Source organism: Procambarus clarkii, chromosome 61 (assembly GCF_040958095.1).
Source record: "Procambarus clarkii isolate CNS0578487 chromosome 61, FALCON_Pclarkii_2.0, whole genome shotgun sequence".
NCBI classification, from domain to species: domain Eukaryota; kingdom Metazoa; phylum Arthropoda; class Malacostraca; order Decapoda; family Cambaridae; genus Procambarus; species Procambarus clarkii.
Window position 1 is genome coordinate 12,318,681 of NC_091210.1, and position 13,751 is coordinate 12,332,431.

The window sequence follows — 13,751 nt, forward strand, 5'->3', positions numbered from 1 at the left end:
GGAGACGGCGGTTGGCGTGACAACGGCATGTGGCAGGAGGTCTTCGGCGGCTCCTGAGGAGGGTGACACATGGCAGGAGGTCTTCGGCGGCTCCTGAGGAGGGTGACACATGGCAGGAGGTCTTCGGCGGCTCCTGAGGAGGGAGACACATGGCAGGAGGTCTTGGGCGGCTCCTGAGGAGGGTGACACATGGCAGGAGGTCTTCGGCGGCTCCTGAGGAGGGTGACACATGGCAGGAGGTCTTCGGCGGCTCCTGAGGAGGGTGACACATGGCAGGAGGTCTTCGGCGGCTCCTGAGGAGGGTGACACATGGCAGGAGGTCTTGGGCGGCTCCTGAGGAGGGTGACACAAACCAGAAACAAGCCAAGGCTTGGGAGGAGGGAGAAGAATGGAAAAGATAGTATAGGCAATGCTGGAAAATGAAAGTGGAAGACGAAGGAATAAGAGAGAGGCATGCATGAGGAGGGGTGAATGAATGAGAATGAAAAGGGAAAAAGAGAGAGGGGGAAGGAAAAGGGTAGAAGCAATACGTTTATTGAGACGCTACAATACACCTCAGAGGGGTAGAGTAGCTTAGGCTACTTCTACCAGAGGGGTAGAGTAGCTTAGGCTACTTCTACCAGTGGGGTAGAGTAGCTTAGGCTACTTCTACCAGTGGGGTAGAGTAGGTTAGGCTACTTCTACCAGTGGGGTAGAGTAGCTTAGGCTACTTCTACCAGTGGGGTAGAGTAGCTTAGGCTACTTCTACCAGAGGGGTAGAGTAGCTTAGGCTACTTCTACCAGAGGGGGTAGAGTAGCTTAGGCTACTTCTACCAGAGGGGTAGAGTAGCTTAGGCTACTTCTACCAGAGGGGGTAGAGTAGCTTAGGCTACTTCTACCAGAGGGGGGTAGAGTAGCTTAGGCTACTTCTACCAGAGGGGTAGAGTAGCTTAGGCTACTTCTACCAGAGGAGTAGAGTAGCTTAGGCTACCTCTACCCTCGTCTACTTCAAGTCCCTCAAGGGGCGCACAAATCCAGTGAGTACAATCCACAATTCACAACACAAGAATCCCATTTAACATTGCAGGTTAATATAGTCAACACAGTATACAAGTGTTACACTCTTGGGGACAAAAGTGCTTGTAGCTCCCAAGTATTCTATCACACCATTACCACACATCCAAACAATTTCATGTGGTACATTACTTAAGGTTAGGTGAAGTTTTATTTGCAACATCAGTACCAAAAACTCCTCCGGTTTCGTCCAAATTCAACAGTACCGATTTCTACTTTCCAATTGTCTTTTGCGTCAAATATATGTCCAATGGTCGACAGCGTGGGGAGGGGGGGGGGGGGGAAGGAGGAAGGGAGGGAGGTGTGAGGGAGGAGAGGAAGGGAGGGAGGTGTGAGGGAGGAGAGGAAGGGAGGGAGGTGTGAGGGAGGAGAGGAAGGTAGGGAGGTAGGGAGAGAGGGAGACAGGGAGGGGACGGCGGTGAAGGAGTGGCCCACGTATCGATCAAGACACTAACCCCCACCCCCACCCCCTCCTCAACCAATACCAGCAGCAACCACGTGCTGCGCCCACACCCAACACCCACTGACCTTATCTACACCCCATCACCACACACCTACCACGTGTACACCCACACCCCCACATGGTGGAGGCTGACTCCATACACAGTTTCAAGTGTAGATATGATAAGAGCCCAGTAGGCTCAGGAACCTGTACACCAGTTGATTGACAGTTGAGAGGCGGGACCAAAGAGCCAGAGCTCAACCCCCGCAAGTACACGCACACCAAACATTCTTGCTGGCGGTCTGGTAATAGATGTTGCTGATCGATGAATTACTCCCTGATTGACCAGGTAACTGATTGAGGGCGCCTAACAGCTGGGTGGACAGCGCTTCGGATTCCTAGTCCTGAGGTTCCGGGTTCGATACCCGGTGCGAGGCAGAAACAAATAGGTACCTGGGAGTTAGATAGCTGCTACGGGCTGCTGCCTGGGGGGATGGTGTAACAAAAAAGGTGGCCTGGTCGAGGACCGGGCCGCGGGGATGCTAAGCCCCGAAATCATCTCAAGATAACCTCAAGAGGTACTCCTTGGAGGTGTTTACTAAGTTCTCTAACACTGTAAGAGGTCAATTAGTTATGCCACTTTATGTATAGAAATGGAGTTGAAAACATGAACCAACTGAACCATCGCACATCTATTAATGCCTGGAAATTTGTTCCACCAATCATCAACGCCATTTTCAAACCCAACAATTACTCAGGTCTCTTCTGAATTTAGGTTTATCCAATTTATATCCACCCGCCCTCACACCACCATGTGTTCAATAAACCCTTGAACTATATGTTTAACACATCTCTAACCCTCTCCATGGAGGACACAAGAAAATGTATATATGCTGGTTACCATTGTAAATGTCTGGCCACGTCTGTGGTAGAAAATAATAATAATGATAATAATAATAATAATAATGATAATAATAATAATAATAATAATAATAATAATAATAATAATATAAAAAAAAAAAAAAAAAACACCATGGCACTGTACTGTAGAACGCTATTATCTCTCAGAGGAATGCACTTAAGATTAGGTTACGAATTCTTTTCATAACAGTTTCCAGGACTTCCTTTAAGGCTGATATCAAATTTACTCTCTTCTCTAACATTACATTTTTTTCTTTTGATACATTAAATACTGTCAAATTTATTTCTCCCTCCCTTTAATATCAGCATCAGCTGGTCACCTGAAAAATGTAATTAAGGTTTTGACATTTTCCTAATTTTTCTTCCCATGTCTTAAAAAATCAAAATGTTTGAAATTTTGTTCATTTCACAGTGATTTTTAATCTATAAAGACTGAAATTACATTGACCCAAGCAATTTTGGCCATGATAGGGCGCTTCGGCACCAATCCTTGACTATTTGCCTCTGTTCTTCCAGCAGCAAATGGGAAGACCTGGTGGTAAACAGATTGCGTACCATGTTCTAGGGAAAATTAGTACTGCATGATAATGCTTAAAAAGACATGCGAAAGAAAGAGCTTCGAGGCTGATAACATGTGTCGGAAGTCCTCTGCTTCTCAGCCCTCCTTGCATAAACAAATTAAAAATAAAAAAATTTATATTTTGTTTCCCTAATGTAAACAATAATCTCTAGGCTAGTGTAAATGTGATAAGAACTCTAAGACAAACTTCATCAGGTGCACCTTGATAACAAGTCTTGTCTTCTTAAACATGTTTGTGGGGGAACTAAGGTTACGAGGCCTATGAACACCTTCACTAAACCCACCTACACTCCACCCACCCGTTTTTTTCACTAAACCCATCTTCACTACACCTACCAAAACGATACACAATCATCATTGCAACACCCACCCAAATTTTTGCCATTGCCACCTTAATCACAACCACCTAAGCATTTCAACACCATAATTTCAATTACCTGTACACCCACCTCAGAGTTTAACACCAACACTACACCTTATTTATTATCCCCTTGCAGCTGGGTGTATCTTATCTGTAATTAAGGTTTTGTACTGTGTGGGAATCATCTCAACATCAGTATTCATGGGACATTGCTTTCTATAATATGATTCATCGTTAACATGGCTAGCAGGCTTTCATCTTGCCTCTCTGAGGTCAATTCTATTATGTTGGAATTATCACAAGCTTGCCCGATTTTTAGTTCATGGCCAGCTTAAGCAAAGATATTATAGAGAAATTGGCAAATAATGGTGGACGTCGCATTAGAGTTTTTATTATTACTTAAAATAATGTTTCACACCATTTGCTAAACACAGCAAATTATTTTTGTTTTTGTCTGTGTGTAACACACATCAGTCACATTAATAGCATTTGTAATGTTAGTGTGTTTGGCAGAAGCTTTTAAAAGCCCTCTTTCAGTGTTGTTGTTATGTTCAACATTCCTGATAGTGTAAGGTTGTGACTGATGTAAAGTTTCAGCTTCTTTTGTGGTATTGGATGACAAGGATGACATGGTCTGGAGTTATCATTGGACTAAACATGTGGTCAGGATCGACTATATGCACACCTACTATATCTTGAGCAGTAAGTCATTGTATACTGACCGAGCTCTGCCTGTTGCCTCATGACGGCTCGGCCATGCCAAGGTTCCAAAGCTTGCTGCTTAACACTATCATTGACACTAACAAAAAATTGTATACACTGTCGGGATTGCATCCTTTAGTCAGAAAATGAACTTTATAGGCCATAATCAACTATCATCCAGCTTTTGGTCAGAAAGAGGCTCTACAAGGCTCTTTACTGCTCTTCGGATAATGAAAGTATGAAAGACATTCTTCCCCCTTCCACAACAAAGCAGTGGCCATTGGGAGGGCTTTAGACGTGGGAAAAAAACCAAGCTAAACTACCCAATAAATTGCTGCATAGATCAGATCACATACCATGCTTCAAGGGTTATGGAGTCCCCCCCCCCCCCATAATTTTTTGTATGTACATCTTTTGTATGTAAATCTTTTCAATATAAAAAAAATAACTTCAGTACTTACCATTCGAAGATTTCAGGTCTCTATGAATAATCTTAACAGGGGCTTGATTGTGGAGGTAGTTCATTCCTCGGGCAATCTGGATTGCCCAGTCTGTTAGCACAGAAGGGCCTATGGCTTTTCTCTGTTGAAGAACACGATTCAAAGAGCCGCCTCTTGCATATTCCATCACTAGACACAGGTTAGGTTCAACAAGACATACACCCTTTAATGCAACTATGTTCTCATGTTTAAGTAGCCAGAATAGTTTAGCCTCTTGCCGCACATTTTCAATAGTGACACTAATGTCCTCGTCCGGATCCTGCCTTGCTGCCTTCACTGCCACTTCCTGGCCATTCCATAAACCTCGATACACCTTTCCAAAGCCCCCAACACCAATCACCTCTTCCAATTCCAACTCATTAAAGTCAATTTCAATTGGTTCCACATCTTTAATGTTCTGGACCTCCGCCACAAAATTGGATGGGAAGATGCCAACCTAAAAAAAGAGAGTTAAGAGAACATTTGTATTACTCAGAATCAATTTAGTCAAAAGTTATCTGCAAACATGTTAAATTATTAAAAATTCCTTCAATATCACCTTACCCTACAGAGCTTTTAAGTAAATCTAGCCAGGCATTCTTATTAGAGGTATACTGATACTAATATGTTGACTGATACTAATATTATCACCCAAATATAATGTTGCAACACATTTAGGATATCCTGCTTAAAACTTAGGTTGATAGTTAAGACCAAGAGCTGAAGTTCAACCCCTGCAAACTCACAATTAGGCAAGTGTTAAGCAGGAGTGCTTGAAATGGGTAGGGGTGGAAGTAGGTGGGAAATGAATGGCTGGGTGCAGGGATTAGCTGGGGGCAGGAGCACTCGCCTAATTGTGCTTCGTTGGGTCGAGCTTCGGCTCTTTGGCCATGCTTCTAAGGCTTCAATTAACTGGTGTAAGGGTTCCCGAGCCAAATGGGCTGTCATGTCAACATTTAAAGCACTGCAAGGAGTCTGCCTCTGCTCCTTCCCTTTACAGTGCATTCCATTTGTTCACTACTACGACATTAAACAATTCTCTTGAGAATTGCATATACAGTACAGTATTGCAATTATCTCTCAAAACTCTTATCTTCTGGAGATGTGAGGTTTAGCACATAACTCAACCCTCTGGGAAGGAAGAGACGATTGGTCATCGATAATTAACTTAACCCACGTTTACCCAGCAATAATTAGGGACCTGCTTGTAAGCTCATTGACAGATTGTATTCCAGGCAAAACTGGTGAGGTACAACTGTAGATGAGCTGTGGGAAGGAGAGCCATAAGTCTGCTAACAGGTGTCATTTGCTTTTTACCCACCTGTATAATAATGAAAAAACGAGTACTGTACTCTATATATACTGTACAGTATATCAAAGTTCAAATAAAATTGTACTAATATTGCAAAAACACCCCGATACCAATAATGTATACATTGTATCTGTACACCTCTAATCTTATTCTCTGAAAATTAAATGAAATAAAATAATATACATTACTGGTATAGCCCATCAGGATTAGTTTATACACTAGTATAATGGTAAACTAACAACTGGTACCACATGTGTGGTACCAATTGTGGTACCTAGTGTTAAACAGATCTGTAAATATTGCTGTACTCAACCTATTTTAATTTTCAGTTTAATTTAACAAATCTCATTTGCCCTTGTCTTCAGTAAAGAATTCCTTGTTTGGACAGCTGTCCATCTGGACACTGGTGGTTTAAAACTTCCTTTTCTACATTTGTTAAACACCATAAAAATAACTAGAGCATAATGCATATATACCATGTTATATATCTTGTACAGATCACATTCAAGGATCTGTAGTGCACTGCTTCCCCCAGTCAACTATACTATCATTTTTAAGACCAGAGCCTTGGCCAAGGTAAGGTTGCTCATAGTGCAGGAGGCCAAAATGAGGTGTTAAGAGTGTCAATCCATTCATGGAGTCTGTGGATAGTTGCCCTACAGGCACTACTCTTACAATTCAATGGAAAACTATCACTGCCCCTTTCGTTCAAGTGAAGATTTGAACTTGGAACCACTGTATTGACAGTCCAATACTTGAGCTTAACTACTCTTGTTAGAGTGCCCAAACTGAAAGTCAAGTGAGGTTGGCCTTACTATGAAAGACAATGAGTCAGTAGACATCTCCCACTTTTATTGTCTAACAAGTGGGCATCACAAAAGGTTAGGCATAAAGAGTACATTTCCATAAGCAGATGATAATACTGTAATTCTCTCACCTTCCCATTGATCTTCCCGATCCACCAGCCTTCGTCTCCTGAAATTTTAACATCCTGGCTGAGAACCTCGATAATCTCTCCATGACGTAAGCTGAGCTCATCGTCGCCCTGTGCCTCGTAGTCATAGAGGGTTGTACACACACACGTTTGATTCTGACTCGTACGCCCCACTGATGCCTGTTAAGAAGAGTTAAGTCAAATTAACCACAGAATAAATGCAACCATCACAAATATTTTTAGTCTATTACATACCTGTACCATGCAAACCATCACAAGTATGATTTGCCTAACACACAGAAATCACAATAGCATGATCATCAAATGAACAGCGTGACGCATCAAATGAATCGACCGAGTCGTAGCTCAGTCGATTAAGGCAGCGTCTGGGATCCTCTCGGACGTAGGTTCGAACCCTCATCACGGCCCTTGTGGATTTGTTCATGATTTGCCCATTACATACGTGTGCCATATACAAAGTCAATTACCTACAGTATATCCAATTTAGCCTCAACCAAAAATATTATACCTTTACACATGTTAGGCATACAGTAACACTCCAAGAAGGAAATTCCTGCATCACTTTGAAAAAAAAATCACCAGGGCATTTGCATACTGGTATTGTATTGCGTATACAGTATAGTATCACAATGACATGTTAATATGACATCCACAAATATTTGGGGAAGTATTTGTGGTGAACATTTGACATCCAGGTGTCTCTTACAAAAATATTTTAATTGTCAAAATAAAGATGTTAAAAATTTTAAATTTTGGTTTTTACTATTTTTGGGTAAAACTACACGTAATAAGATGTGTCTGTAAATTGGTAGTGAAAATGATATGTCATTTTTCTCCAGATGGAAAATGAACTAAATCACCTGTGGAAAACCAATGCAAATTGCAATACTAAGCTGCATAGCATATAAAAACCAGATCTTAATGTTCACTAGTTCCCATAATATACAGTATGACACTGAACAAGGAGTTCAGTGCTGTATGAAGTACTGCAAAGACAGATCCTAAGAGTTTTCTCATATCAAACAAGGATCTGGGAGCAGATTTGACCAATGGTAAATGAGAGAGATCAGATAACTAATAATGACAAATAATGGTGTTATGGTTAGAAACAATATGAGTTGCCTGGTATGAGCTAATAATAACCCTATTTTCAAACTAGAACCAATCAATTTGTACTAATTTTTTTTTTAATTTGTTCTTAAATCAAACATTAATACATTTTTTGCATTCTTACTGAATTGGATTGAAATGCTTAACTTTGTTACTATATCCAATGTTGTAACCTTACAACCATGTGTACACTTTGATCACACCATCTCCTAAACCTTCCCCTTTCTATTGAATACAAGTTTCTTCAAACAATCTTCACAGGACGCTAAAATGCATCTGTCAATCTAATGCCCACTGCGACAATCAATCCAGATCCTGCTGAAGTGTTTGAGAATCTTTGTACAGGGTATGAGGCCTGGTCAAGGACCGGGCCGCGGGGACACTAAAAGCCCCGAAATCATCTCAAGATAACCTCAAGATAACACTATCTTCATGTCTTCTGCAAATTTATTAATATTGCACTTCTACCAATTCCCATATCCAGGTCGTTTATGTACAGTATTCTATTTGATAAACAGATGTCCAATGATGAACTTATGACACTCCGAGTGTCATGTTCGTGGGATTTAATTAGAAATTTGTTAATGCATTATCTGTTGCATCTATATTATAATACAGTGTCAAGTCACCCACAGGTAAAATCACTGCACATCCTAAGTAACTCCTTGCCTTCCCCTAAGCTGGCAAGGAGTTACTTAGTTGGGGAGTCGGTCGGCCGAGCGGACAGCACGCTGGACTGTGATCCTGTGGTCCCGGGTTCGTTCCCGGGCACCGGCGAGAAACAATGGGTAGAGTTTCTTTCACCCTATGTCCCTGTTACCTAGCAGTAAATAGGTACCTGGGTGTTAGTCAGCGGTCACGGGCTGCTTCCTGGGGGTGGAGGCCTGGTCGAGGACCGGGCCGCGGGGACACTAAAGCCCCGAAATCATCTCAAGATAACCTCAAGAAGCTAATTAACTGTCAGCACTGACGCACCACCGTGATGTCTCACCCTCTAACAACACTTGTGCAGTCACTCGGAGGAGAAAACCTTCACAAATCATAGGACAAAGTAGAGACTGATTTATTCTGGCAGATGTTGTAACATCTATGTATTATAGATGTTACAACATTCACAATGGCTCCCAGTGATATGTCAATTCCTTCCATCTACACATCACACCAACTTCTTATGGATAACATTTCAAAGAGAACTACATACTGTACTTTACTTCAAAAGGATTATCAGGATCAACTCATTGCACTTCTGGGTTATTGTCACACCAGACTGAATACAGTGTATTAGGCCTATTATCATTCTTTTAAAGGCAACTTATCATACATTTATTAGGTAATGTACCTAATAAATAATAATTCATTGGGTCGGGGAACAGCCAACCAGTGTATACTGTATATATATATATACATGTTAGGCTTATATCATCCTCCCCAGGGTCAAATTACTGACCCTCCCCAGGATATAACCCCACAACATGCCGACTAGTTCCTGGTTATATATTTACTGCTAGGTGAACAGATAAATTAGGTGAATGGAAATGCACCCAACCACTTCTGCCCCAACCAGGATTCGAACACACAATTCTCTATAGTGGGCCGAGAACGAACTCTACTGTACTACTGGGACTCTACTGCATTACAGATAAGAAATACAGCAAGAGTTGTTAAAATAAGCACTGAATACATATTAACATGTACAGAAGGCCTACAATACTATATATGAAAAAATATACAGCACAGTAGGCCTACAGTACACAATACTATATGAACAAAATATCAAACTTACACACAAGCCACACGCACTTGCTAAGTAGCGAGGCAAAAGGATTCGTTTCATTATCATATTTATCATAATACAGTATATGTATCATAATAAATGTATAGTATCATAATGTATGTACGGGAAGTTAGCGAAAAGAAACATCAACTTGGGTTGATGCAAATGTCCCTGCATGGAGGATCTTTGATAGTTCCCCAGCTTCTTGTTCCCATTCAGACCACTAGAGATAGTGGTCCTCTAGACCACTATCTCTAGGACCACTAGAGATAGTGGTCCTCAGGTAAATTAAAGTATGCATTTGTAATGCCATGGTCATAATCCTGATGACTGCAGGTCACTGGCAACAGCATAACCAAAATAATCAAGCTTCCAAGAGACATATGACAAAGAACATAACATTTACTCCAATCTAAATATCACTCTGAAAACTTAAATTTTTATGGAAGGGAATGGAATCTGAGGAAAGTGTCAAGCCATTTAGAAAATACATGCACTGGGCAGGGATCAGGATAAGGATTTTTGATGGGACGGGGGAAGGAATGGCGCTTCTAAAATACTAAATTTTTATGGAGATAGCACTTTTAAAGGTCTTTAATAAATGCTGATTTGGTTGCTATGAGGCCAAGTTACTCCATTTCCAGTGGCTACAATACCTAGACAATAATTCATAAAATTAGAATGTGTGGATAAAATGACACCAGGAAGACCCAGGTTCAAGACTGCTGTAAGAAAATAAATGTTAATTGCCCACAGATATTCTATTCCAACTCGTTCCTTCCAATCACCATTCTGTTTTCCTGGACTTTTCTAGATGTATGAGATGTTATTCAACTCAATTTCCATGCATTGTTTTGGAAAGGTGACCATACTGGAAACTACACAGCACTTTTTTTTTTTTTTTGAGATATATACAAGAGTTGTTACATTCTTGTACAGCCACTAGTACACGTAGCGTTACAGGCAGGTCCTTAATCCTATGGTCCCTGGAATACGACCCCCACGAAGAATCGTTGTTACAACCAAATACCCATTTTACTGTTGAGTTAAACAGAGGCTACAGTTAAGGATTTGCGCCCAGTAAATCCTCCCCGGCCAGGATACGAACCCATGACATAGGACTCGCGGAACGCCAGGCGAGTGTCTTACCACTACACCACGGAGACTGATAAAAAGACTTTCCTATCAGGAAAACCTTCCTTTCCTTTCCAAGGAAGACTTGATAAACTGACTTTCTCAACAAAAATACTGTAACTGAATCATCCGAGTAATACAGTACATTCTAACCTAAGAATTGTGCACGTGCTAGCAGTCACAGTGGCACAGTGGTAAAACGCTCGCTTGGTGCATCGCGAGCGATTTGATCTGGGTTCGTATCCTGGCCGGGGAGGATTGACTGGGTGCCAATCCTTAACTGTAGCCTCTGTTCACCCAGTAGAGAATGGGTACCTGGTTGTTAAACAATTTGGCAAGTCGTATTCTGGGGAAAAATTAGGATTAAGGACCTGAGAAAAATGCTGTATGCTAGTGGCTGCACAAGAATATAAGAACTCTTGTATACAGTATATAAATAAAAGAAAAAAGATGTTGAATTATTCAGCACTGTGCTACTGTATTTAGACACAAGCTGACCTCGATATAAACCTCGATGTATAAATACAATGGCTGCCTGTCCCACTGACCATTACTTATTTTTTTATTTTTTTGAACGATGCAATTTATTAGTGTACTTTTATCAAGTGGAAGAAGGGTTGAGGCGGAGGTGGTAAACTGACCTGAGCGCTCGAGGACGATGAGGTGTTCTGGGAGGCTGGGGCACCAGAGGGAGTCGGGCAGCTGTAGTCATCGCCATTCTCCAGAGCTGCTGCTGCTTTCTTTCGCTTGGTCTCCATGGGGCCCGTCGGCTCTACTGGAGACATGGGTGTCGGGCAGCGAACATGTACGGTGGTCCCCCGGCCTCCCCCGCAGGCATTCCGCACCTCCCACCCATTAGGGGTCCGGCCCGACCTGACAAGATCTTCCTGGCATATAAAGTCTAAGAGTCCAGCGCGGCTCCCACGCTGGGCTGCCAGACTCTGGAGTCTGCCAGAGCTAGAGGGAGACGGAGCAGACTCCTGGGGCGGGGCACCACATGCCCGGGGCGAGGAGGGTAGGGCACACACACACACACTAGCCTAGCCTAGCCCCACACCAGCCTGGCCGAGGCACCAACAACCCCGCCTCTCTCTCATTTAGCAACTTAGCATGCAACTTGACACAGGTTCCAGTCGCCGATATTTCTAGAGTTTTTCCAGCAGTTGCCGAGAGGGTGAGTGGCTAGGTGGTGGGTGAGAGGGGCAGCATCATGACGGGAGAAGGTACATTAACCCAAGCTCCACCACCTACACAAACCACCTGACTTTTACCCTTCTCTCCTTCATCTTACCAAACCATAATTCACCGCTACCTATTTACTCACTCGCTGCACTTTTGTCAACCCGCAAGCATCACTGGTCGGCCCGCAGCGCATGCCACACGCACCTCACAGCCCACCGATATCTGGTAAGGGCGTCATAGATGTAGAATCGATAAGTTAGGGCGAGAAAGCCTCTGTCACGTCATCCCACCACAACATCCACAGCTCGACTGCGGCCATTTTCTCTCACCGTGACCTTCGCTGCCGCCCCAGGCCTGCCAACCCCACACTCACCCACCACTTATATACACACACACACACACATATATTTACCTGAATTTACCTGAGGGACACTAATACTAGTGGCCTCCGTAGGGACACGAAGCCAATGGCGTGTCAAATGTCCCCCTTATTTGCCCTGATAAGTCTCGCCTCAAAATATCACTAATGTAATCTCATCAACCCATTGTAACTTCTTGTAAAAATATATTTATAACTGCTACACTACATGTCAATATGTTCTGAATACCACTACAAAACATAAACCCACACCATCTCATCCCCCCATTATATATATATTTATATATACACACCAACAATTACCTTACGGGCTATTCATGCCCGTGTCAACCCGCAAGGCTTAATCTTTATCAATCAATCATCAACAATTACCGAGATAGTGAATATGGGCATAGCATGAAGACATGTAAATATGTCACCATCTAGACCAAATATATAATTAATTTTACATTTTAAAATTTTGCCCCGAGGGGCGAGTTTATTGGGCAGCGCCACTCATCCTGAGTGGACATCCCGCCATAGCAGCATGTATAACACTCCCCAATAGGAAGAAAACCCGCTGGGTTTTCCATATAGTTTATAACATAGTATTAAGACCTGCCCGAAACGCTACGCGTGCTAGTGGCTGTACAAGAATATAACCACTCATATATATATATATACACAAAAAAACTAGGTGAAACACATTAATCTGATAACATCAGCTGCATATGTAAGGTCAGTTGCTTAATTTACAAACTGTACTTGTGGTCTATCTCGAACCCATTGATGCTGTGACGACTTATACTGATTGTTGTAACTCGCTCATCAAGATTGTAACTTGCTTAGCTAAATGAATTGTGGGGTTCAGTCCCTGAGCCCATTATGTGCCTCTGTAACCCTTTCCACTACCGCCCACAAGATGGGTATGGGGTGCATAATAAATGAACTAAACTAACTATGTAAGGTCATGGTTAACATATATGTCGACTATAATTCAACAACTTGAGCAAGGAATCATTATAACTACCAATAGACCAGCCACCTTATATAATAAATACGGCAGCTGGCTGTGTATATAATTATATATATAATGTAATATTTATAATAAGATACTAAATATTTATTTATTTATATATTCAAGAAGGTACATTGGGTTTGTGAGATTATATACAATGGTAAATATATAATAGATATGGTAAAAATATTACAATTTTTAAGACCTCTACGAAGAAGGCTTCAGGGAAAATTTTAAAATTATAAATATGGAATTATTAATGTTTCTCTACGGCTTCACGGATAGTTTATTGTGCACCCCATACTCATCCTGTGAGTGGTAGTTTATTGTGCACCCCATACTCATCCTGTGAGTGGTAGTTTATTGTGCA

The 13,751-nt window shown here is 42.0% G+C and overlaps 1 protein-coding gene across 8 annotated transcripts in view; it reads right to left on the reverse strand.

Moving 5' to 3' along the window:
- LOC123774381 (mitogen-activated protein kinase kinase kinase 11) overlaps positions 1–12,332 on the reverse strand; it is a 118,719-nt gene extending 106,387 nt beyond the window's left edge. For all 8 annotated transcript variants that reach the window (XM_069307798.1, XM_045768600.2, XM_045768598.2 and 5 more), the window contains exons 1-3: positions 11,465–12,332; positions 6,788–6,964; positions 4,521–4,995 (exon numbers count right to left, since the gene is read on the reverse strand). In XM_069307798.1, the coding sequence (XP_069163899.1) occupies positions 4,521–4,995; positions 6,788–6,964; positions 11,465–11,608 (796 nt within the window). In that variant the 5' untranslated portion in view covers positions 11,609–12,332. The remainder of the gene's footprint in view (positions 1–4,520; positions 4,996–6,787; positions 6,965–11,464) is intronic.
- Positions 12,333–13,751: the final 1,419 nt, after the last annotated feature.